The 27,359-nt window shown below is 43.9% G+C and overlaps 1 protein-coding gene across 1 annotated transcript; it reads left to right on the top strand.

Annotated features, from left to right (window-relative positions):
* LOC132821985 (lactosylceramide 4-alpha-galactosyltransferase-like) lies at window positions 1–26,538 on the top strand. The gene is made up of 3 exons (XM_060835032.1): window positions 1–95; window positions 14,547–15,055; window positions 21,462–26,538. The coding sequence occupies exons 2-3, from the start codon at window positions 14,573–14,575 to the stop codon at window positions 22,050–22,052; spliced, it is 1,074 nt and encodes a 357-aa protein (XP_060691015.1). The 5' UTR covers window positions 1–95; window positions 14,547–14,572; the 3' UTR covers window positions 22,053–26,538.
* The last annotated feature ends 821 nt before the right edge of the window (window positions 26,539–27,359 follow it).

Genomic DNA, 27,359 nt, shown 5'->3' with positions numbered 1-27,359 from the left:
AGTGTTCACTCGGCCATCCCCTGTACTTCCTGGATATGAAAACGATCAAATATTAGCTCTAACCATCCTGGATCACGGACACCTTTCAGCTGGGGGTAGGTCACGCTGATGTTCAAAATGTTTCCTTTGGGAGTTTGTTCGTATCCTTCTGTCCTCTTTTCAGCTTTTTTCACGTTTCTTAGGAACAACACAATGTGTGTCGGTCACCTCCACATCGACCACCAGGTTTGAATTGAAGTGAAATGTTTTTTTCCCCAGGGAATGTCCTTCCGGGATTAAACCCTCGCTATTTCTCCATGATTTGGAGATGCCGGTGTTGGGCTGGGGTTGACAATGTGAAACCTCACACAGCACCAGGTTATAGGGTTAATTGGAAGCACACTAGCGAGCTATTTCTAGCTATTTCTCCAGGCTGTAGCTCGGGCGGCGGGACTGGAACATGGTTAGGATATTCTTATCAAAGGCGAAAGGACATTTACTCAGTTCAACCCTAACCTTTTTTATTCTCAAGCGTGTCTTTTCGTTGTTTTCTAAGCTATAAACGGTGAAGAGTGTGTGAGGGGACTCACTGTTGAGTTTAACGCTGTGGAGGTGCCTTGGAATGGGGTGGACAAAGTTAAACATCACAAAAGTTAAAAATTTTATACATCAGTGATCTATTGCTATAAATTCTGTGTCCTATGCTCCGAGCCCACTTGCTACCTGATGAAGGGGCAACACTTCCAAATAAACCTGTTGGACTTTAACCTGGTTTGGTGTGATGTTTAACTTTGTCCACCCCATTCCATAAAATTGAAGAAATCCTGATTGTTGTTGTGCCAATCTAATGTATCAGTGTATGGCACTATAATCTTTTGCCATAATTTCTGTGCCCTAATGATCCAACCCCACACGTTCCCTGACGAAGGAGCGGCGCTTCGAAATAAACCTCCAGTTAAACCTGTTGGACTGTGACCTGATTTTTCACCTTTTGTTGAGTTTACAAACGAGGAGAGTTAATCCTTGAAGGTGTAAAGAGCAGCTGAGTAAGACAGAGCCGAAGGGAGTGGCGCTGACTGAGAAACTGCAGGAGCTTGTGAAACCAGGAGGGTCTGTTTTTGGCATTTTCCTCCATTCTTACCTCACCCATTCGCACTCCTTTAGTGAACCCACAAAGATAATGACAGAATAGATTTTATTGACGCAATAACTTTGATGTTTTCAAAAGAATCTATGAAGTGTTTTTTAAGCTTTGTCCAGTGTGCATACACTGCAAGATACTGCTTCTGGAAGAATGAATGCTCCTCCCAATCAGCTGATGTTGTACATTATTGTGTGGGGAAATGAACCCTGAATGGGTCTGTGTCTCCCAGAAAGCCTTTTACTATGAATGGGATTACACACCTCCAAACCTCGATTGGGGAGCTGATGGACCAGTGGCTAGACTGGTGCGAGACTGTTAATCTATACACCTGGGTATTGTTCTGGGAATATTAGTTCAAATCCCATCACAGCAGGTGATGGAATTCCATCAGTAACTGGAATGAAGGATATAACAATGGCCATGAATCCATTGTTGATTGTTGGGAAAAAAACTCATCAGGTTCACGTATGTCCTTTAGAAAAGGAAAGTGCCCTCCTTACCAGGTCTGTGACTCTAGACCAGAGCTGGGGAACCTGTTCATGTTGGAAGGCTGCAGTATGTTAGTTGTAATCTAATAAGGCCGCATCCAAGAAACTTCAATTATATATTCTTCAAAATTCACGTTATTTTGTAAAAGTCTAACTACTATGTAGTAACTAACTAAAAAAAGAGAAAAAAATGTTAATTCTAAAGTTAACTAACCTTTTAATGACTTTGTTGTGACTGCTTTTTGTCGGAAAGTATTTGAATATTTGGTTGCAGCATGGAGGTCTGCAGTTTTAGCTCATCCTCTAGACGGGTATCTGTCATTTGTCACCTTAAGGGCAGCTTGATTTTGGTTAAGTAGGAGAATGTAGATTCACAGCACTGAGTGGTTGAAAAGCAAGAAAGCATTTTTTGTGCATGTTGCCGAAGGCATGGGTTTTCTATTGCATATTTACATATTTCAATTGGGTCGGTCTTAGCGTCAAATAAGGACTTTTGGGGATCTAAGATGGCGGCAATCTGAGAAGATCACACTGCAGAGCTTCGCATCGCACCCACCCAATCCAGGTCATCAGGATTTCTTGGGGCGTTGGAAGGATTGTGGAGCCCCAAGAAACATTTAAAAATTGACTTACCTGTATTTTCAGCTGTCCAGAAATGCCTAAAAAGGTAGGAGGAGCATCTGAGGCTGGGCCTGCAGTTCAGCCTGCAGCAGCCTCGGAGCAGATTACTCTCCAGGACCTGGTGAACCAGTTCTCAAAATCTCGAGAGATGTTGGGGAAACAGATTGAAGAGAAGCTGGCTCCAGTCTCTCTCATGCTGCAGAAGCATGAGCAGCAGCTGGGAGACCTGGAGAAGAGGACAGATGAGGTGGAGCACAGAGTCACAGTGGTGGAAGCTGATGCCAGTTCATTCAAGGAAGAGATCCAAGCCCTGAAGATGCAGGTTCGTAATTTGCGTGACCAAGTGGATGATCTTGAAAACAGGGGCTGGAGAAAAAACATTCGGATCATCGGTCTGCCTGAGGGTTAGGAAGGTGAGCGGCCTGCGGAATTTGTTGAAGATTGGCTTCTGAAATTCCTTGACTTGGAGACTGGTATGAGAGGATTGAAGATAGAGAGGGCTCACCGGGTCGCAGCACGGAGGTCGGGTCTGGGTCAACGCCCTCGTCCTTTCCTGGTGCGGTTCCATCATTACTGGGATAAGGAGAGAGTCATGGAGGCTTCCAGACTCCAGGGGAAGGATCCAAAGAGCCTAATTTACAAGGAGCCTAATTTACAAGGGGCCTAAGATCATGCTTTTTCAGGACTTTTCAGCGGTGGTGATCCAGAAACGAAAATCGTACGATGGTGTCAAGAGAAGATTGAAGGAGCTTGGGATTCAGTACTCCCTGAGATATCTGGCAATGCTTCGGATCACCTTAGATGGATCCATGCATCTCTTTGGCACATTGGATTAGGCAAGAGACTTTGTGGACAAACTAACCTAATTTAAACAATTGTAGTATGCATAAATATCGTTGCTTGAGTATGCGTTTATTATTCTGTAAAAGAAATGGAGGAAATCCGGTTAGAGCTTTGTTTTTCCCTTTTGTTCCCTCTGTTGCATGCTCATGCAGACGGCAAAGAAGGGGTCGGCTTTTGCAAAGCAAAGGTTATACGAGCATGGTGACAAGCCAGGCAAATACTTAGCATACCTTGCCAGAAAGAGAAGTGCCCCACAAACCATTACAGCGATTAGGGAAGAGTCTGGGAACCTAACATGTGATTCTAAAAAGATTAATGTGGCGTTCCAGAGATTCTACTCTAAGTTATATCAGTCTGAGAATTGTGAGGAGGGGCAGCCAAAATGGAATCCTTTTTTTAGAGATCTGAAGCACCCAGGTGTAACTCCCGAACAACAGTGACCAAGTGGATGATCTTTCTCAATGCCCCATTATCAGAGCAAGAAGTGCAGGAAGCTGTGAGGCAGCTTTAGAGTGGAAAGGCACCTGGTCCTGATGGACTTCCTAGTGAATTCTATAAGGAATTTATAAGTATATTGTCAGGCCCGATGCTGAATGTGTTTAATGATTCATACAGTCATGATTGTCTCCCACCATCTCTGAGAGAGGCCAATATTTCACTTATCCTTAAAAAAGGAAAGGATCCGGAAGACTGTGCTTCATACAGGCCCATCTCACTCTTAAATGAGGACTTTAAGATTCTCTCTAAGGCTCTTGTGTTAAGGCTGGAGACTGTGTTACCTTCTATTATTAAAGAGGATCAGATAGGCTTCATAAAGGGTCACAGATCCTCCAATAACGTTAGGAGGCTGCTTAACATAATTCAAGCATGCCAACAGCAGGCAATACAGGGATTGGTGATTTCTTTAGATGCAGAGAAGGCATATGACCGAGTTGAGTGGCCGTACCTTTTCTATATTCTAGACCGGTTTGGTCTGAGCGAAGTTTTCATAAGATGGGTAAAGATTCTCTACAGTGTACCTCTCGCTGCAGTCATTTCCAACGGGATACGATCAAAAAATTTTAATATTTCTAGGGGCAGCCAGCACGGCTGTCCCCTTTCACCATTACTTTTTACGTTGGTGATTGAACTGCTGGCAGAGGCCATTCGTGGGGATCTCAATACATCAGCTCCAGAAGTGGGGCCAAAATTACATAAGATCTCGCTCTATGCAGATGATGTTCTAATTTTTTTGACAAATCCAGCAGTCTCAGTGCCCTGCCTGATACAATGCATTCACGCATATGGCGCTTTTTCAGGGTATAATATTAACTTTGCTAAATCAGAGGCTATGTCTATGGGTGGTCTTACGAAAGAGTTGGCTCTTGAGAGTGACTATAGATTCCCATTTAGGTGATCACAGGGGGGTTTGTGTATTTGGGCATAACGTGACCATGGGTTACCTGGGAAACTAATGATAGAATTCAATTAAAAGAAACAAAAACATAATGTGCCAAAAATTAATGGTAAATCAGAGAATTGGGAGAGTTTTAAAAGCAACAAAAGATAACGAAATGTAAATGAAGAGAGCAAAACTAACAATATGACCAAACTTGCAAGAAACTCGGAAATGGACAACAAGAGATTAATTAAATACATAAAAAGAAGTGAGACCACAATGAACAGAGAGCCCAGAGGTCATGGCTGATAGTTCTGTAAGAATTCTTTGAGGAGGTAATGAGCAAGTTAGTTAAAGGAAAGCCAGTGGACATGACTATTTGAATTTCCATAAGGTCTTTGAAAAAGCACTGCACAGGAGGCTGCTAATTATGATAAGAGCCCATGCTGTTAGAGAGTCAGGTACTAGTATTAATAGAGGTTTGGCTAACTGGAGGAATGCTGAGAATTGGGATAAAGTGGTCTTTTTCAGGATTGTAGCCAGTGAATTCTGGACTTCCACAGGAGACAGTGTTGAGACCACAATAATTCACATAATTTATTCATGATTTGAACGAAGGAACTGAAGGCATTGTTGCTAAGTCAGGATATGACACAAAAATATGTGGATACACAGGTAGTGTTGAGGGGAGACTGCAGAAGGATTGAGACAGACTAAGAGAGTGAGCAACAAAGTGACAGGTGAAATATATGGTGTAGGAAAGTATGAGTCATACAGTCATAGAGATGTACAGCACGGAAACAGACCCTTCAGTCCAACCCATCCATGCCGACCAGATATCCCAACCTAATCTAGTTCCACCTGCCAGCACCCAGCCCATATCCCTCCAAATCCTTCCTATTCATATACCCATCCAGATGCCTCTTAAATGTTGCAATTGTACCAGCCTCCACGACATCCTCTGGCAGCTCATTCCATACACATACCACCCTCTGCGTGAAAAGGTTACCCCTGAGGTCTCTTTTATATCTTTCCCCTCTCACCCTAAACCGATGCTCTCTAGTTCTGGACTCCCTGACCCCAGGGAAAAGACTTTGTCTATTTATCCTATCCATGCCCCTCATAACTTTGCAAGTCTCTATAAGGTCACCCCTCAGCCTCCGACGCTCCAGGGAAAACAGCCCCAGCATGTTCAGCCTCTCCCTGTAGCTCAGATCCTCCAACCCTGGCAACATCCTTGTCAATCTTTTCTGAACCTTTCAAGTTTCACAACATCTTTCCGATATTGATTGGCTGACGGTTATATTTGGCGAGAGTCAACAGTAAAGATGAAACCATCTACTGTTACACACTGAATAACTGGCTTCACATAATGAATACTTTTCACCTTGTTATACTAACCTCACATACTGACTGCTTCCAATCTTGTTAAATGGCTCAACATAATGACTGTTTTGCAGCTTGTTAACCCATTACCTTTGCCTGCAGACCGAATTTTAACTGTAAGTTCTTATATGATCTGAATCATGCTCAGCTGAACCTCTTGTTTCACAATACTCAGAACTTAACTCTTTCCCTGCCTGCTTATACCTGATACACATTATCAACTGAGAAAGCTGTGTTAGCAAAGATCTCAGAAATATCTACTCATTTGTGATTGACATCACTCTTCATATTCCAGAACACTGGAATCACAGCTGCTTGAGCAATTCAATTTTTAATGTTATAACATTTATGAGCTAGGATATGTTGCACCAAAGTGTTTTTTTTAACCCTTAAAGTGAATTTTTGCAAAGTGAAATCTGACTTTTCCCCTTACCCAGTCTATGAGTGTGTTTTGTTGGTGTGCTTTTGGCAATTTAGAGGGGTCAGCATTTTTGAATTTATAAAGTTTGACATCAGCATTAAATAAGTTTTATTAATAATAAATTAATCATTTTGATCCTGGACAAGAATGCTGGTTGATGGATCTCTGCTTCTAATACTAGTGTAGTAAAAGGCCATATCCTATATCCTATATCCTTTGTCCTATATTCTTTGTCTTATATCCTATATCCTTAGCTGAATATTACAAAGAACTTTATTTCAGACCCTGCAGTAAAGGGAATTGAGAAAGACAGTGTACTGCTCCCATCATTGAAAGAGAAGAGGGATGTTGTGTTTTCATCTTTGGAGTGATGTCTTTTTAAGACATCAATGCGCAAATATGAAATGTACCCAAGCCAAAGGTTTTCTGCATTGTACCACTCAAGACATAGACCTTACCTGGAGATTACTTTAAATGTAAATATTAGACTCATGGTATGTCACATATCAAGAAAAATTAATCCACATACCTAGTGGTGCTGCATCTACATAAGAATATTAATGCAATACCACACATACATACACACACTCATACACATATACATATGGATATTCATGTGTTTTTTCCTCCCTCTCACTCCTGTCCCTACACAAACATTTCTAATTACCATGTTCCCTCACGGTCTCTTCCAAAGTTACATGACAAAACTTTACAAGCTCTCCTTTATAGGATCATCAACGCTCATGGGATATTATCCTGGAGGTTTGACCATAAAATATCTGATAATATAACACATGCCTACTGTTTTCAAATATCATCACATTCTCCACATTTCATTGGGATTGCTCACACTATTCTGTCTGTCTGTTTGACCCTGTTGATAATGTCGCTGGCCTCAACAAAATATCCCACAAAGTTTTGTAAAGGGCAAATCAACAACAGGGAAAGTCACATGTAACATCAGCCTTTGTTTCAGTCCTGACACGCCCAGTGTATCCTGAATGCTGATACACCCGTACGCACAGCCTATGATCATTGGGGCACAGACACCTTTCAACACGGTAAGTGAAAACTATTTCTAACATCCTTCCTTTGGAAGATTGTTCGGAAACATTCATTCCTCTTCCAGCTTTTCCCACGACAGTTTGGATGATCATGTTGTGGGTTAATCCATTGCCAGCTTTGGGTTTTGTGAGTTGTTTACAGACACTTCTGACTGCAAGCCCTCTCAAATGATCCAGGCTGGGGATTGGAACATGCACACACTGGCCTGTCTGGGACTGGGATTCAGAACAGCATTAGGCATTCTCCTACTTCTTGGAAACAGTACTTGCACTATAGTCCTTTTCCACACCCATTCCCCACTCTCTCGATGACACCCTCCCCCTTTCCAACTCTCTCACTATACCTCTCCACCTTTTCCACTCCATCTCTCTCTCTCTCTCGTTCTCTCTGCCTTTACTCATTCTCTTTTTCTCCCTCTCCATCGCACTGTCTGTTATCCCCACTGTCTGTTTGTCTGACTCTCTTTCACTCTTCAAACCTTTAACTGCAGTTCATTTTCCCAGAACAAAACAAATATATGTGACTTTCTGCTACGATTTCTCCCGTTTATCAGCAGTGTCTCAATGATTTCACAAAGATTTTGTTTTGTCAAAGTTCACTTCTTTCCCACGGTTCAGCTTTCCTGGAGTTTGATTGAAGCAATTTGCCCAGGAGAGGACTAGATCACAAGGGGAACGGTGATGTGCTCCGTGCATATGGATGAGATGCTGGGCCAGGGGTCTATGGGCTGCAGACTCACAGGAACTGCTGAAGGGTGGGGAGGATCTGCTGTGGGGATGAGGGGGATTTGTCTGGGGGATGACAGAAACTCCTACATGAGGTTAGGGGAACTGATCCTGGGTTGGGGGAATCTGCTGTGAGGGGCAGGTGAGGGGAGAGGGCAGTGTGAGTGTGGGGAGTGGGAACTGAAAGAATTGGCAGAAAGTTACTGATGCACTCACGGCAACTGAGAATCCCACTGGATTGCTGACAATCCCAGCAGACAGCACCTGCAATGGAGATGAACAGAGAGCAGTCTATCTTTCACAGTTCAATCTCTAGCTATTCTGAGTTTCACTCTGAATGAAGAGCAGTATTTGAAATGTGAAAAGGTCAACATGTTCAGGCAGGTGTAACGTGTTTGACGGTGTTAGTCCTGTTTGCCAAATATACTCTTTCAGTTCAACAAAATATAATTTCTGAGGCTGGTGAACAGGTCATAACAAATCGTAAAGAAGTAGAATAATGATGGCTGAAATAATGTGCTAGCTATGTGTGATTCGACAAAGAATGACATTTGTGAGGTTATTCAGTTTAAAATGAAACAGTAAGTTTATCACTGTGTTGAAGGTTCAGTGGGCAGCTGAGTCACTGAGTCAGACAGATCTGGAAGTGGCACTGACTGAGAAACTGCAGGGGCTGGTCAAACTGAGAGGTCTGTTTAAAATCTGATTGAAGATTTGAAGCTCGGGTATCCGTTGTTGTGGTTCTGCTCACCGAGCTGGAAGTTTTTGCTGCAAACGTTTCGTTCCCTGGCTAGGGAACATCATCAGTGCTGTTGGAGCCTCGTGTGAAGCGCTGCTTTGATGTTTCTTCCGGTATTTATATTGGTTTGTTCTTGCCGCTTCCGGGTGTCAGTTTCAGCTGCAGTGATTTGTATGTGGGGTCCAGGTCGATGTGTCTGTTGATGGATGTTCTTGCCGTTTCCGGGTGTCAGTTTCAGCTGCAGTGGTTTGTATATGGTGTCCAGGTCAATGTGTCTGTTGATGGAGTTTGGGGATGAATGCCATGCTTCTAGGAATTCTCTGGCTGTTCTCTGTTTGGCTTGTCCTATGATAGTGGTGTTTTCCCAGTCAAATTCATGTTGCTGGTTGTCTGAGTGTATGGCTACTAGAGATAGCAGGTCGTGTCGTTTTGTGGCTAGCTGATGTTCATGGATGCGGATTGTTAGCTGTCTTCCTGTTTGTCCTATATAGTGTTTTGTGCAGTCCTTGCATGGTATTTTGTAAACTACATTAATTTGGCTCATGCTGGGTATTGGGTCCTTTGTTCTAGTGAGTTGTTGTCTGAGCGTGGATGTTGGCTTGTGTGCTGTTATGAGTCCTAAGGGTCGCAGTAGTCTGGCTGTCAGTTCTGAGACACTCCTGACGTATGGTAGAGTGGCTAGTCCTTTTGGTTGTGGCATGTCCTCATTCCTCGGTCTATCTCTTAGGCATCTGGTGATAAAGTTGCGTGGGTATCCGTTTTTGGCGAATACCTTGTATAGATGTTCCTCTTCCTCTTTTCGCAGTTCTGGTGTACTGCAGTGTGCTGTGGCCCTTTTGAATAGTGTCCTGATGCAGCTTCGTTTGTGTGTGTTGGGGTGGTTACTTTCATAGTTTTAGACTTGGTGAGAGGTCTGTTCCAGGCTTTTTCCACCCTCACAACTGAACCCACAAAGGCGAAGAGAGAGTCAGTAAGGCTTCTCTTTAACCTGGAATGTGAGTGTTTTCATGGTGTTAATAATCGCCTGACAGTCAATGATGTGGTTCTGAACCTTTCAATTTAATTGTGGAACGTGGGTGTTTGGTGGAATGCTTGGTGGCTAATGTTTTCTGTATGGATTGTGGGCATCATTGTCAAGGTCAACGTCTGATGCTCATATCTCATTATCCTTGAATTGATTGGCTCTCCTGGTTGTTTTAGAGAGAAGTTAAGATTCAGCCACACTGCCATGGGTCTGTATTAAATGAATTTACATGTTGAGGGTGTCACTGTCTAGGCTGGCATGTATTCCCCATCTCTAATTGACCAGAGAACACTTAAGAGTCAACCACATTGATGTGAGTCTGGAGTCACATATAGCCCAGACCAGGGGAGGATAGCAGATACCTTCCCTTAAGGATTCTGGTGATGGATGTGGATATAGGTTTGCTCGCTGAGCTGGAAGGTTCATTTTCAGACGTTTCATCACCATGCTAGGTATCATCTTCACTGAGCCATGGATGAAACACTGCTGATGATTCCTGCTTTCTATTTATATATTTGGGTTTCTTTGGGTTGATGTCATTTCCTATGGAGATGTCATTTCCTATGGAGTGTCATGACAGAAGCTGGGCTCTGCTGTACAATGGGTTTCAAGATGCCCTAGATCCAGCCTGAGAGGTTCTTACACAAGGTTCCATTACCTGACACGATGGGGATGTCCTGGTGTGTTGGATTTGTGTATTTTCGGCAAGGCAGTAGAAGTCCTGTACGTGAGAAGAATGTGGGATGAGAGTGCATAGGGAAGAGTGAAGAATTGGGTCAAAAGTCTTGATCAATCTGTTTAGTTCGTGGGTGTATCCTTCAGTCGGATCAGCCAGTAGTTGCCTGTAGTGTTCCTGGTTGTTCAGTTGTTGGTGCACTTCCTTGCAGTAGTCCGTTCTATTGTGTATGGTCATGGCTCCTCCTTTATCTGCAGGTGTGATGACAATATTACGATTGGTTTTGAGAGCATGGACAGCATTGCGTTGTGATCAGGTGATGTTTTGCTCTACCTTGTGAGTGTGGCTGATGAATCTGGCCTTGACACATTTCCTGACGGTTTGAGCATTCACGTCAAGCCCAGGGCAGCGGCCCTCCAGAAGGCTCCAAATCGACTCCTTCTTTGGTCACTCCACTACGGATCTCTCTGATATCGGTTCTGGTTTATCGATTGTCTCATTAGGATCACTGCTGACATCTTGGAAGAATGCCTGGAGTCTCATTTGTTTGATAAACTCCTCCATGCCTGCCACAAGACCAACGGGATCCATTTGGGTGGGAGGGCAGAAATTGATCCCGTGGCTGAGAGCTTCAATCTCTTCCAGTTGAAGTGTGTGATCTGATAAATTGATGATCGATTTGCCCGTGTGATAACGTTTTCAATTGTGGTGCTGGGGAGGTTTGGCTCCTGTGAGTGGTGATGCCAAGTTTCTCCAGTTTCTTATTCTTGGAGTGCATGTACATGGTGTAGTTCTGTCACCTTGTCTGCTTGGCAGTGTCTCATAACTGTAATACTGTGTCTTGAACGCAACGTGAGAGTGTGGACTCTACCTTGATTTCAAGATTATGGTGCCTGCTGTAGAGTCGGTGCACAAGATGATTGAGGAGTTTGCGAAAGGTGTGACGGCAAAGTCTCTCAGCATAGTCTGAACTTCTCAATTATCACTCACAGCACATAATAGGTTTGGAGCAGGACTGATCAAAGCAATGTCATTAATGAATATGACCCAACTTGAATCCCCTGTCATGGGACTGAAACTGCTGGTTTGTTTGAATTGCCTTTAAATATATAGTTTTTGACTTATTATTCATGATTCTATTCTCTTAACTATTCACTGACCTCCAGGTCAGCTATATCTAACACTCAATTTAGAGAAATTTTGAATCATTAAAGGAACATTGTCATTTTTACCAGCTACAGACTGGGTTAAAACGAAATATTCTGCCTCCTGGGAGTTTTCAAACCAGCTAAATTATCTCAGGGTAGAATATATTTACAGAATATTATTACATACTTTAATAGAAAAAACGTTTTTTTAAAGTTTACAATTTTTTTAGAAACTGTAATTTAGGAATCATAGGATATTATAGGATCTAATTCTGTATTGCAGACTATAACATGCTCAAAGAAATAAAGACATTTATCAAAAAGGCAAGTATTCTGGGAAAAGCATTCAGTGATCACTGAAGGGGTCCCTGATGCTGTGAGGCAGCAGTGCTAACCACTGAGCTACCGTGCCGTTAAGTCCAAGTCTCCCACCAACCTACCCTCCACACCCGGCATCTTCCCTCACTTCTGCAAGAGATGCAAAACATGCACCCACACTCCCCCCTTACCTTCATCCAAGGCCCCAAAGTATCCTTCAACATCCAGCAGAAATTTTCCTGCACATCCAAACAACTCATCTACTGTGTCCATTGCTTTCAATGTAGTCTCCTCTACAATGGGGAGACAGGACGCCAACTCACAGAACATTTCAGAGAACATCTCTGGGGCATACGCACCCAACAAGCCTACCGAACCTCAACTCCCCTCCCACTCTGCCAAGGACATGTAAGTCCTGGGCCACTGCCAGCGCCAAATCCAAACCACCCCACAACTGGAGGAAGATCGCTTCGTCTCCTGCCTTGGGACCCTCCAATAACACGGCATCAATGTCAACTTCACAATTTTCATTATTTCCCCTCCCCACACCTCATCCCAGATCCAACCCTCCAACTCGGCACTGCCATCTTCAACTGTCCTACCTATCCATCTTCCTCCCCACCTATCAGGTCCATCCACCACTCTGACCTATCACCATTATACTCCACCTGCATCTACCTATTGCCTTCCCGTTACCCCACCCCCATCCTCTAAATTACCTCAGGAGACTACATGCCAGTTACTATAACGTATTATAGTGAAAATGGATTCCACAATTAGCAAGGTTATAACAGGAAACTTAGCCAACATGATTTTGTGAAAGGGAAATTTTGTTTAGAGAGTTCTTAAAGGAATTAACAAACAACATGTACAAAGGTGAATGTGCTGTATCTAGATTTCCAAGAAGGCATTTCTGCACAAATTAAGAGCGCACAGTGCTTCATAATCACATTAGTTAGTTCACAGGAAGGAGAGAGAAGGCATAAAGGGGTTGCTTTTTTTGGTTTGGCAAGATGTGATGAGTGCTGCAGGGTTTGTGCTGGAGTCTTAACTGTTTTCAAAGTATGCCAATGACTTTGGATGAAAAGATTGAAGATAGGTCATTAACGTTGTTGTTGAGAAAGATATAAGAGGACAACAAGTTGGCAGAAAGACATAAGAGCCTGAAAGAGGGTAGAGATTGGTTCAGTGGATGGAGCAAATGGAATATAATGTGGGAAAGTGAGAACATAATCCCTCTCACAAGAAATGCAAAAACAGTCTGCTATTTTGATGGACTGAGTTTGCCAAAGCTCTGAAGTGCAGAAGGATCTAACTGTCTTGGTAGATGAATCACATAAAGATGGCATGCTAGTACAGCCATTGAAGATAAATGAAATTGTGCCATTTATTGCAAGCTTAAAGGAATATAAAAGTAAGGAAGTTTTCCCACAATTGTGTCGGACATTTATGAGACTACATCAGGGATACTTTGTACATCTTTGGTCTCCTCCATTAAAGAAGGACATAACTGCATTGTTGTTGGTATAGCAAAGATTTACTTGGCTGTCTGAGTAAAGACAAAGTACTGTGGATGTTGGACATCTGGAATGTACACAGAGAGAGTACTGGAAAAACTCAGCAGGTCTGGCAAATCTGTGGAGAGAAAAACAGTTAATGTTTTGAGTCCAGTATGAGTCTTCTTCAGAGTTTTCTTCTGAAGATTTAAAACACAAATTTCCATTTCTTTCTCCTTCAATTTTAGATTAGATTCCTTACGTATGGAAACAGGCCGTTTGTCCCAATCAGCCCACACCGAACCTCTGAAGACTAACCCACCCAGACTCATTCCCCTACTTTTACCTCTGACTAACACACCTATCACTATGGGCAAGTTAGCATAGCGAATTCACCTAACCTGTACATCTTTGGGTTGTGGGAAGGAACCAGAACACCCGGAGGAAACCCACACAGACACCCGGAGAATATGCAAACTCCACACAGACATCCGCCTGAGGTGGGACATGGACCCGGGTCCTGGTGCCATGAGGCAGTAGTGCTAACCACTGAGCCAGCATGTCACCTCAATGATGCCAGACCTGCTGAGTTTCTCCAGAGCTCTCTGTATCTGTGCTACATTACTGAGTTCAGAAGAATAAACAGCAATTTCATTGAAATATAAGATTCTGCAGGATTCAAGGGGATGGACTCTGAGAAATCCTTTCCACTATTTGGGAAATCAAGGTCTTTGGTGAACAGCCTCAGGATAAGGACTTCACCCAAAGGATTGTGAATGTTTGCAGTTTTATATCCAGAGGGTGCTCCATGACTGAAATTTCTAATGCTGAAATAGTCAGACTTATCATCTTTCAGGGAATTGGGGGGAATGTGGAGTGGGAAGGAAAGTGGAATTGAAACCCAAGATCAGCCATAATTGTATTACAAGGTGGAACAGGCTGGGTTGGTCAAATGTCTCCTTCTGGCTGTATTACCTGTGCTCTTATGTTCCATTTGCTACTTACTGAAATGCTTTGCTTTTGAGCTTGTAAGTGTTCCCAAGTATGACTGTATAAACTGAACTGTTTATAATTGACAATTCTTTCTTCTCACAGTGATCATTACAGAACCACCTTCAGTGATGAAGGGTATTGCAAAATTTGCAGTATTTTTCCTCATGCTGGTATTTGCCCTTGCTGCCTACTTGCTTTTAAATCCCTCTCTGAATGAGACGATTTTAAAATTAAGTGAGTTGCCAAATACACTGGCAAACTACATGGGCAATCCAGTTGGCACTGATCAAATTAAATTACCAACATCAAGCTACACAGTGAGTGTGAAATGCCCACACCCATCCACAGACCCGGGAATCATGTTTCTCCAGACATCCAGTCAACTGAATCCTTCCTCACTGGCCATGTGTGGCATCGAATCAGCAGCAAGACTAAACCCAAACAAACCAGTTTATTACTTCATGAAAGCATTCAATGGGAATATATCTGCATATCGAGATCCTGAGTACAAAGGCATCCGTCTGCTTTCTTCATTCAAGAACGTAATCATCTTGCCCTTGAATCCTAAAGAATTGTTCAACAACACGCCCTTGGCTGGATGGTATGCGAAGGTAAGGAGTTATATGGAACTGGCTGCTTGGTTTTGTGGATGGTAAAAGCTGCTAATGTCCATCAATCTGATAAATGAATAGTAAACTTTACACTGACAAGCTAAGTCCCAGTATCTTTGTGTACAATGATGGATAATGCTGAATTGCACGTCCTGTGGGTTTTAAATTAAAATATAAACAGGAAGTAGCATTTGTGCAGAGAGAAAAATGGGATTACTTTGAGTCCAATTTAACTTCTTCTGAAGAAAACCCAATTCCAGACTCAAAATATGAGCTCGGTTTCTTTCCCTACATTTGCTGCCAGACTTGCTGAGTTTTTCCATCAACTTCTATTTCTCCTTTAAATCTCCAGCATCTGCACTATTTTGCTTTTTTTTTATATGTTTTGCAATCAAGTTCAGAACAGAATTGTTTTGGGTTTTGAATGATGTGGGCAAAGGAAAGATTTCAGGCAATCGTGTGAGAAATCCAGTGAGGCCAAACTGAATGCTGGTGGCACCTCACTCCATGTTTTGTGCATCCATTGAGAGATAAGGTGAGCTGCAGGTTGGAGCCTAGGTTCCAAAATCTCAGGGCACAATCCATGGGTATCGACTACACACACACACAGGCACACACTCACACACACAGACACACGCACACACATACACATGCACACACACAGATACACAAACACACACACAGAGACACATGCACACACAGACACGCGCGCACACACACAGAGACACAGACACACACAGACACACACACACACACACACCCCATATCTACCGATATTGGCTTTCAAGATGCTCAGCCTTTATGACCCCTTGTGGTACTTTTCCAATCCACTCACAGGATGTTTCTGCACTTCAGTGTTATCCCTTGGGCAGCCTCGCTAACTCTCATTGAAATGCTGCATCAAGGACACTATGAGCTCAGGAACGCACACTCACCTCCTGAATCTCCGGGCTTCTCCCTCACTGTCACAGAGCTCCCTCACGCTGAGCGAACCTGGATACTCACAGTGCCTCGCTTTACCTTTTTCATAGAATCATAGAATTCCAACAGTATGGAAACAGGCTCTTTGGTTGAACAAGTCCACACTGACCCTCTGAAGAGGATCCCAGCCAGACCCATTCCCCTTCCCTAATGCTCTACATTTCCCCTGACTAAAATGCACCTCACCTACACATCCCTGAACACTATGGGCGATTTAGCACAGCCAATTCACTTAGCCAGCACATGTTTGGATTGTGAGAGGAAACCAGAGCACCCAGAGGAAACCCATGCAGACACGGGGAGAATGTGCAAACTCCACACAGACAGTTGCCTCGAGGCTGGAATTGAACCCCCGTCCCTGGCGCTGTGAGGCAGCTGTGTTGACCACTTATCCACCATGTGCCCCCTCAGACAGAGATACCAGGCTCACATTACTTCTGTCTCGCCTTGCCATTCAGTGTAGGCACAGAGCTAGAAAGCTTGCCAGCAGACCTTCAGTAAAGGGGGAATGGCCTTTGCTCAGGGGTCATCGCACATTAAGTCAGGGACAGCCTCCAACATCAGTCCAGGGTCTTGGATACAGTCAGTCAGTGCTCAGGGCAGTCAGAGACTGGGATCTATCCACATAGCGGACTGAGGAGCTAAATGTTGGACAACCCACAATCCAAATGGACCTTTTCTGCCCCACTGTGGACCGTTTTCCTTCTGGAATGAGACACAGGCAGGTACCATGGAAGATGAAAGTGGATGACACAGCTATTACTCTGAACCGGTAGTTGCTTGTTCAGGTGCTTTATAAGTTGACACAGACTCAACAGGCCTTTGACTGATACCTGCTGAGTTGATCCAGGAATGGCGTGTTGTAAGATAGGGATACAGTCACACAAGCGAACACCACAAAGAGCAGGTTAGGTTGTTAATCAGACGTGTTGGGTAAGAATTGGTGAGAAATCCTGCTGGATCTCGTGGTGTGAATCATGGGAAAACATGACACAACTCACACTTATCCAACAAAATGTCAAACACAGAAGGTGTGGCTTAGGCAGTAGATCTCAGGGGAACCATTCCTGGGAGAATGGTAGCAGTTTTAGCTGGTGACTGACCTCGTTCATCGAAGACATAGAGATGCAGAAGAACCAGGATCAATTCTTTTCTTTATCTGTTAAATGGAGACTCAGAGTCTGCAGAAAGTCATGATTGAAGTCAATTCGTGAGTGAGAGAGGGATTGACACTCAATCAGTTCGGTGAGTACAAATTGGGAAGAAACAAACCATTTGGGTCCTAGTTGTACCCACAGGAAAGGTTGTTTTTTCCAAAATTAGAATTTCTATTTAACTCTGTGTACACACACTGTCTATACCATATCTGGCTATACCACATTGCAGTGATTTTCCCCATGATCTTCCTTGTGAGAGTTACCTTTGCCATCTACATCATTGATATCCATCCCTGTAAATCCATCAGGATTACTTCCAACATCTGAGGGGGTTCCTGCTCTACCACTCTTGAATTCCATTCGTTTTGTCTGCTTTATCTGTCAGCCTCACTCTTTCTCACTGGGAACAGGATAACCATGTCCTACACTGAGCTCTCCAATGCCACCTCTTCTTGCCATGTAATATGAAGCATTTCCAACTGTTCCTCAAGCTTGGCAGCTTTTAACCTAGAGCAAGTTCACCTGAAAATAGTCTTCCTGCTGCTGGTGATTCTGGGGACACACCATTGATTCCAGATTACCCCAGGTTCTGTAAGTGTAGAATAACGCTGGCTTCCTGCCAGAGAAATAAAGGGCTTGGAAATGCAGCCAGGAGCAATTTCACACCAATGGCAGTTCATTGGCTCACGTCCAGTGTAATGAAGTTAAATTACGCAAACCGGCACAGTCACTGTGATCAGGCAGCTGTTCAAATATATGCAGTTCTTTCAACGTGTGGAGGAAGAAATTACTGTCGGTCTCTGGTATTTTCTCAGCTCCTTTCACTGTCCCAGCTTATCAATCAATCCAGATCAGTCATCATTTAGAATTTCACATTTAGCACACATTCCACTTCAAGCCCATCTCACTTCATTCATTGGAATTAATACACTGCTGCACACATTCAAGTTAATGACAGCATGCCAATGTTAACAAGTTAACAACTGTTGCAGTTTGATTTTTATCATTTGAAAAGTAGCATTGGTTCCCAATAAACCCTGGAGAAGAATCATTGAGTTTTAGAGTTGTGCAGTTTTAATTATTCTATCGGCTGCAGGCCAGTGTTTCTCCAAAAATCCTCCACTGTCTTCTGTTATTTGTCCACCTTTTCCAATATTGGATCTTGATGAAGACATGGGACTTTCCTGGTGGCAGACCTGATGCAAAGAGTTATCTTTTTGTGTCTGAAACGAGCAGTCACCCTGACATTCGAACGATACAAATCGGAAAATCCCAGCTACTTAAATACTTGAGTGTTGGGATGAAACCCACTGATTATTTATGATCCAGTCATAGTTTCTAGTCAATATTCTGACAATCTATCTAGTTTATAAAGTGGAGATCGACAGTTTTCTCTTCACTAGAACTGTATTTGTAGAGTGTTTCAGGGCTGAATTCAGAACCATGCTGTTCCCCTTCAAGTTCACTGTCGGGGGTGAGGGTTGATGTAGGCATATGAGCCTTGTGTTCTGGCGCTGTGAATTTAAACCTTGGGCAACATGAACAGATTAATCTGAAGTCAGTCTGACAGTGAACAGTGGGGAATTGTTTGTCAGAGATCAAAGGAACACTGGATGTTTTTCACTGGGAAGTAGGTACAAGATATTTACACTTAGACAGACATGAGTATAAAGACCCAAATGTGAAGTCTGTTTTCTCAAGAAAGCTTGAAATGATGTAAGAAAATCAGAAATAGGAGAAGGAAAGGACATTCGCTCCCTGAAGCCATTCAGCATCACCATGGGGTGATGTGATAGCACGGGATAGAGTGCAAAGGAGATTGACCAGGATGTTGTCTGGGCTGGAGAGTTTCAGTGATGAAGAGAGATTGGACAGACTGCTGTTGTTTTGCTGGAGCAAGGAGATTGAAGGGGGACACGATTGAGATGGAGGAGAAAGTGAGGACTGCAGATTAGAGTAGAGAATGTGGTGCTGGATAAGCACAGCAGGTCAAGCAGCATCCGAGGAGCAGGAGAATTGACATTTCAGGCATAAGCCCTTGATCAGGAAGGAGGCTTGTGGGCCGGAATGGCTGAGAGATAAATGGGAGATGGGCTGGGGCTGGAGGGAAGGTTGCTGGGAATGCAATAGGCAGATGAAGGTGGGGACGAAGGTGATAGGTCAGAGAGGAGGGTGGACGGATAGATGGGAAAGACAAGGGCAGATCAAGAGGGTGGTGCCAAGTTGGAGGTTTGAAACTGGGATAAGGTGGGGGGAAGGAAGTGAGGAAACTGGGGAAATCTGCATTAGTCCCATTTGGTTGCAGGGTCCCAAGGTGGAAGATGAGGCATTCTTCCTCCAGGCGGCAGGTGGTTAGGGTTTGGCGAAGGAGGAGACCCAGAACCTGCATAGTGCTTGCTGGAGTGGCAGGGGGAGTTGAAGTGTTCAGCCACGGGGCGGTGGGGTTGGTTGGTGCAGGTGTCCTTGAATAGTTCCCTGAAATGATCCACAAGTTGGCATCCTCTCTCCCAGAGGAGAGGAGATCACATCGGGTGCAACGGATTCAGTAAATGACACTGATGGAGGTACAAGTAAATTTCTGTTGGATGTGGAGCCCTTTGTGGCCTTGGACGGAGGTGAGGGGTGAGGTGGGGGCTCAGGTTTTGCACTTCCTGCAGTAGTGGCTAGGGAAGAAGCCGGGAGTGGGTGAGGTCTGGTGGTGGGGGGGGAGTGGGGAGGGTGCGTGGATCTGACAAGGGTGACACTGGGAGAATGGTCTCTCCATATCACTGATAGAGGTGGGGAAGGAAATATATCCCTAGTGACGGAGTCTGTTTGTAGGTGATGGAAGTGGCAGAGGATAATGCGATGATGCGACCATCCCCACCTTTTCCTCCCCTGCATCAATTACTGTATCAGTGCTAACTCGTGCTCCCACGAGGAGGTTTAACAGTTCATCGACTTCATTAACACCTTTTACCCCAACCTCAAATTCACCTGGACCATCTTGGAGACCTCCATCCCCTTCCTGGACCTCTCCATCTCCATCTCAGGTGACTGACTAATAACAGACATCTACTACCAACCCACGGACTCGCACAGCTGCCTGGACTATACCACCTTCCACCCTGCCACCGATAAAAATGCCATCCCTTATTCCCAATTTCTCTGCCTCAACCACATCTTTTCCCAGGATGACAATTCCACCAGAGAAAATCCCAGATGGCCTCCTTTTTCAAAGACCACAATTGCCCTAACCACTTGATCGACGATGCCCTCCAGTGCATGTCCTCCACCTCCTGCTCCTCTGTCATAGGACCTCACTCCTCCCAACACAACAAGGACAGAACCCCCCTAGTCCTTACCTTCCACCCCACCAACATCCGTATAAATCACATCATCCTCCACCAGATCCTGGGCCTCCTCCATTGCCAAACCCTAACCACTCGATGCCTGGAGGAAGAACTCCTAATCTTCTGCATTGGAACCCTACATCTACATGGGATTAATACAGATTTCACCAGTTTCCTCATTTCCCTTCTCCCACCTTATCTCAATCCCAAGCGCCTAACTGGTCATCACCCTCTTGACCTGTCCATCGTCTTTCCCATCTATCCGCTCCACCCTCCTCTCTGACCTATCACATTCACCCGCACCTACATCTACCTATCATATTCCCAGCTACCTTTTCCCCCAGCCCCAACCCCTCTCCCATTTATCTCACAGCTTGCTGGCCCAGAAGCCTCATTCCTGATGAAGGGCTTTTGCCCGAAGCCTTGATTCTCCTGCTCCTCAAATGCTTCCTGACCTGCTGTGCTTTTCCAGCACCACACTCATGATTGAAATGTGTACAATTATGAGGGAGATGTGTCATTTTTTTCAGTTATTCACTGGAAACTTGATCCTTTTTGGCAGGAATGTGGTCAGAAATCCACACTGGATTCCCACTCAATCTCGAGCCTGAGCGGTTGGTTTTCTATCTGTTTGAACTAAAGTTTTATTAGTCGCGTGCTGTGGTGTGGTTCCCAGGACACTGGCACTTGTGGTTGAAGTTGGAGACTGTGCTGGGGGCAATGGGGAAAGAGGCTGCAGCTTTTCTCCATTGAAAGAGTGTGCAGGTTTAAGACTGAACCAGCCCAGGTTCCCATCTCCTCGAGATCCACCTTGCCGCCTGTTACAATGTGCTCTCAGGAATTGGTGCTCAGGACGGAGCGGACAATATTTGGAGGGAGGGTTGATTTAAAACATCAAACCCATAATTGATTAACCTCTATTCTGTTATTTTACAGGTAGATCCCAGCAAGGAAAGATATTGGTTCCATGTCCTCGCTGATGGCTGCCGGCTGGCCTTGCTGTGGAAGTACGGAGGCATCTACCTGGACACGGATATCATTTCACTCAAACCCTTGGAATTCCGAAACTTTATCGGTGCAGAATCAACACATTTTGCGAATAATGCAGCTTTGGGATTTAACCGCTCGCATTCTTATGTCGAGAATTGCTTGAGGGATTTTGTTGAGAAATTCAATGGAGCAGCTTGGGGCCATCAGGGTCCTAAACTGATAACCCGGATGGTGAAGAAATGGTGTGGGACTGACAATCTTCAAAGCCTCTTCAACAAAGGATGCAAAGGTATTATGTTCTTGTCTGACAACTGGTTTTACCCAATTCCATTCAATGATTGGACAAAGTACTTTGAAAAAAATCAATGGAACAACAACAGTGATGATATTGAAAAGAAATTCTCAAAGACGAAGGGGGTACATGTTTGGAGTTTTTTATCCAGTCGCCAAAAAATTCAAATTGGAGGAAGTCACTCTTTAGTAGAATACTTCTTCAGTACATACTGTCCAAGCACATATGAAACTCTCCCCAAATAGTGTGTGCTGTGAGTGTCAGTTTACATATTGCTTTGAATTTTCCCCACTAAATAACTACCTGTAACAAACCGATCATGATGGGTGGCTCTCGGCCTCATCTTACTCTATCTTCATCTGGATCTTCCTACTGTCTTTCAGGCATAGAATGGAAGGGGACAAGTGGGATCCTGCCTCGAGTTTTCCTCTCTAACTTTCTCCCATCTTACCCCATCACCTGCTCCCTCCTTCCCCCAAATAATCCTGGAAACCATCTCCCATTTTAATAAAAAGTAAAAGACTGCAGATGCAGGAAATGTGAAACAAACACCAAGAACACGGGAAAAACTGAGCAAAGGAGTTCTGGACCCAGCGCTGTATCTCTTCCTCCACAGATGCTGAGAGATTTGGTGAGCTCCTCCCACATTCTCTGTCTGCTTTTATTTTTTGTAAAGCTAAGTGCAAAATCCTGGGAAAGTGTGCAGTAAAAATTACCAAGATACACTGGCCCTTAGGTATTATCACTGGACTAATAATTTAAAGGTACAGGTGAATAGCATGTGGACACGGGGTCAACTCCCACCATGGAATTTAAATTCAGTTAATTAACTTGGATTGGATGATTGCTGTAAAAATCCATTTGGTCTTAGAATGTTTTCAGGGAGAGAAATCTGTCAACCTTACTTGGTCTGGCCTAGGTGTGACTCCATAGCCATTTCCCTGACATGGCTCAGTGAACCACTACAAAGCCTAAAAAAAAGAAATGAAACCAGATAGACCACAGACATTGACCCAGCTGGTGTTAACATCCAGAACTATAGTGCTAGCTCTATCCAGCCTGTAAACGCCTTCTTACTAACATCTGTGGATTTGTCGGAGACTGTCTTACTGACCTATGGTGCCCCATGGTAGGATGATGAAGAAGGTGAAGTTGCATGGGGTCCAGGGTGTACGAGCCAAATGGATAGAGAACTGGCTGCACATTCTCCCTGTGTCTATGTGGGTTTCCTCCAGGTGCTCTGGTTTCCTCCCACGGTCCAAAGATGTGTACATCAGGTGAGTTGGCCATGCTAACTTGCTCCTCATGTTAGGTGCATTAGTCAGAGGGAATTGGGTCTAGGTGGGTTATTCTTTGGACGGTTGGTGTGGACTTGTTGGGCCGAAGGGCCTGTTTCCACACTGTAGGGAATCTAATCTAATCTAATCTAAAAAAAAAACCCAGGAAACAGAGAGTAGTAGTAGAAGGAAGTTTCTCAAAATGGAGACCTGTGACCAGTGGTGTCCCACAGGGATCCATCCAGGGACCACTGTTGTTTGTGATATATGTAAATGATTTGGAGGAAGGTATATCAGATCTGATTAGCAAGTTTGCAGGTGACACTAAGATTGTTGGAGTAGCAGATAGTGAAGGGGACTGTCAGAGAATACAGCAGAATATAGTTAGATTGGAGAGTTGGGCAGAGAAAAGGCAGATGGAGTTCAATCCGGGCAAATGGGAGGTGATGCATTTTGGAAGATCCAATGCAAGAGCAAACTTTACAGTAAATGGAAAAGCCCTGGGGAAAATTGATGTACAGAGAGAACTGGGTGTTCACGTCTATTGTACCCTGAAGGAGGTAATGCAGGTCAATAGAACGGTCAAAAAGGCATTTGGCATGCTTTCGTTCATCAAGCAGGGTATTGAGTACAAAGGTTGGCACATCATGTTACAGTCATATGCTTACTACTCTCTGAGTGAAGAAACTACCTCTGACATCTGTCCTATATCTATCATCCCTCAATTTAAAGCCCCCTCGTACTCGCCGTTACTGTACTTGGAAAAAGGCTCTCCCTGTCCACCCTATCTAACCCTCTGATTATCTTATATGTCTCTATTAAGCCACCTCTCAACCTTCTTCTCTCTAACAAAAACAGCCTCAAGTCCCTCAGCCTTTCCTCGTAAGACCTCCCCTCCATATCAGGCAACATCCTGGTAAATCTCCTCTACACCCTTTCCAAAGCTTCTTATAATGCGGTGACCAGAACTGTACACAATACTCCAAAGTGCAGCCGCACCAGAGTTTTGTACAGCTGTCGCATAACCTCATGGTTCTGGAACTCGATCCCTCTATTAATAAAAGCTAAAACACTGTATGCCTTCTTAACAACCCTGTGAACCTGGGTGGCAACTTTCAAGGATCTGTGTACATGGACACCGAGATCTCTCTGCTCATCTACACTACCAAGAATCTTACCATTAGCCCAGTACTTTGCATTCTGGTTACTCCGACCAAAGTGAATCACCGCATACTTGTCCGCATTAAACTCCATAGATTAGATGGGCTTCAGATTGGTATGACTGGTCGGCGTAACATCGAGGGCCGAAGGGCCTGTACTGAGCTGTAGTGTTCTATGTTCTATGTTCTATGTAGTTGTATAAGATTTTGGTTCCGCCAGATTTGGGATACTGCATTAGTTCTGGTCGCCACCTTACCAAAAGGATGTGGTTGCTTTGGAGAGGATGCATAGGAGGTTCACTAGGATGTTGCCTGGTATTTAGGGCACTAGCCATGAAGAGAGGTTGAGTAGATTAGGATTATTTTCATTAGAAAGACGGAGCTTGTGGGGGGACCTGACTGAGGTCTACAAAATTATGAGAGTTAAAGACAGGGTGGATAGCAAGAAGGTTTTTCCCAGAATATGGGGTCTCAATTACTCAGGATCACGAGCTCAAAGTGAGAGGTTTAGGGGAGATATGCATGTGAAGTTCTTTACACAGAGGGTGGTGGGTGCCTGGAATGTGTTGCCAGCGGAGGTGGTAGGTGCAGGCACGACTGCATCATTTAAGATATATCTAGACAGATACATGAATAGGTGGGGAGCAGAGGGATAAAGACCATTAGGTAAAAGGTGATAGGTTTAGGGAGAGGATCTGGATCACTGCACGCTTGGAGGGCCGAAGGATTTGTTCCTGTGCTGTAATGTTCTTTGTTCTTTGTACACATAGAATTATACCTTACACACAGTGTCCCTGACGCCACCATCAGCATCCTCAGCTCTGACCTATCCCACTGACTATGGTGTACATTGGGAAAAATGTCTTGCTCACTACTATGTAATGGACTCCTTTGCTCAACCAATAAGCCAATGTTCCTCCGTGTTGAATACCATGTTGAGTGAGCACTGAAGTAGATAAGGGCACACGGTGAGGCATGGGGGACTTCAATGTCTACCACCAACTACTGATTGTGTTGGAGAAAGTGAGGACTGCAGATGCTGGAGATCAGAGCTGAAAAATGTGTTGCTGGAAAAGCGCAGCAGATTGTGTTGGTCAAGTATTAAAAGCTCTAACTGCTAGACTGAACCAGCAGCAGGTGGAGAGAGAGAGAGAGCTAACAAGAGGAAGAAGCCTGCTTGAACTCAACATCATCACTGCCCCTGTGGCAGATGTATGTGTCCATAACAGCATCACTAGAGATGTACAGGTATACAGCCTTTGCTTGAAGAATACCCTCTATCATGTTGAGAAGCGCGGTCCCATTGCAAACAAGTCAGATTTTGAATAGACCTGGCATCTCAAAACTGGGCACCATGAAGCACTGTGGGACATCAGCATCAGGAGAATTATATCGAACCACAATCAGTATCATCATGGCCTGAATAATCCCCATCCTGCCATGAGCACTAAGGATTCAAACTGATTCAACAAAAATTGCAGGAGGATAGAAGGTAATTTTCTGTATGGTGGGACATGGAGCACAGTGAGGATGCAGTTTACAATGGTGGGGGTGGGGGGGAGGGGGGGCGATGACTGACTTTGAGAGTGCCTGAGCTAAGACGATGGAATGTCAGGAGGTCATCCATTCTTGCTGCAGGAATGTTGTTCTGCAGCATTTGAATATTTTACAAGGACTCCTGAGCAATTTGATGAGTTTACAGCTCTACCTCAGTTTCTCTGTTAGAATTCCTGCCCATCATTTTCCAGCAGGTGTCATGGGGGAAACGAAATGGGAATCCAACCTTCTGTTTTTTTTCACCCAGGACTTAGTCTTCTCTTGAACAATACCTGGTGTTACTTTCTGCTCAGTAAATACTGAGATCTGATCAGGGACAATTAATGTTTGATTCTTTATCATTCTGCTTTACGACCTCAGGGATTTTCATGGACCTATCTCTTGGTGGAATCCCACAAGCATCCTTGGTTAGTGACTGTGTCAGGGATTGATGGAATCAGGGGTTTAATGTTAGCAATGCTGCCTATATGGACAATAATGTTATACCTGACACTGAAAATGGGATCTGAATGTTACTTTGATCTGCAAGATTCTTTGTAAGACACATTTATGAAAGCACATTTGAAGGACAAATATATTTCTATATGTTTATTTTTGTTTAAAACATTCTGAGCTTACATCTTATCCTGGGGAACAGTGAGGTGATACCTTTTCAACTGTTGTAAAAGTTTTAGATTCCTACGTTGTACATTTGGATTAATCTGTTCCCAGGTGATAAATCAATCTATTTTTTAAAATGGCTACAAGGTTGATACATGTATATGTACATCTCCACTGATGATTTTGATTCAATAAATTGGATTATAAAGGGTGGAATTTATTCGTCCCCATTTTTGTTATGTTGATTCACAATATCTGGGTGTAATGTGTTGGGTAATATTTATTGCACATCCCGAGTTGTCGTCTTGAACTCCTGCAGCCCATTTGTGTAGGGACATCATTTATATTGAATTGAGTCAACAGTTTAAAAGGTGGTACTTAACATTTCCATCATGGCGTTTAAAGGGTTGTTCTTGTGAGCACAGAAATGAACACAAAGGCCCCTCACATCGTCTTTGAACTATCTGTCTCTCATCTCGCGTCTCCTAATATTAGACATTTAGCAATGGGAGAAAGATTCAAAAGTAAACCCTATCTATGCATCTCATAATTTTATAGACTTCCATCAAGTCTTCCCTCAGCCTCTGCCATTCCCGAGAAAAGAAAACCTAGTTTTTCAAGCCTCTCCTTATTGCTCAGACCCTCTAATCCAGGCAGCATCCTGGTCAACCTCTTCTGCATCCCCTCCAAACCTCCACATCCATCCCGTAATGTGGCAACCAGAATTGAATACAGTGTGGTCTTATAAAGCTGCAGCATAACACTTTGACTCTCGTACTCAGTGTCCCAACCAATAACAGCAAGCATGCCATAAGGCTTCTCGACCACCCTATCTAAATCTGTGGCTCCTTTCAGGGAGCGATGGACTTGAACCCCAAGATCCCTCTGGAGATCAATTCTGATCAGGGTCCTACCATTAACTGTATACTTTTCCTTAATATTTCTTCTCCCAAAGTGC

Source organism: Hemiscyllium ocellatum, chromosome 13 (assembly GCF_020745735.1).
Source record: "Hemiscyllium ocellatum isolate sHemOce1 chromosome 13, sHemOce1.pat.X.cur, whole genome shotgun sequence".
Taxonomy (NCBI): domain Eukaryota; kingdom Metazoa; phylum Chordata; class Chondrichthyes; order Orectolobiformes; family Hemiscylliidae; genus Hemiscyllium; species Hemiscyllium ocellatum.
This window is presented reverse-complemented; position numbering and strand designations above follow the sequence as displayed.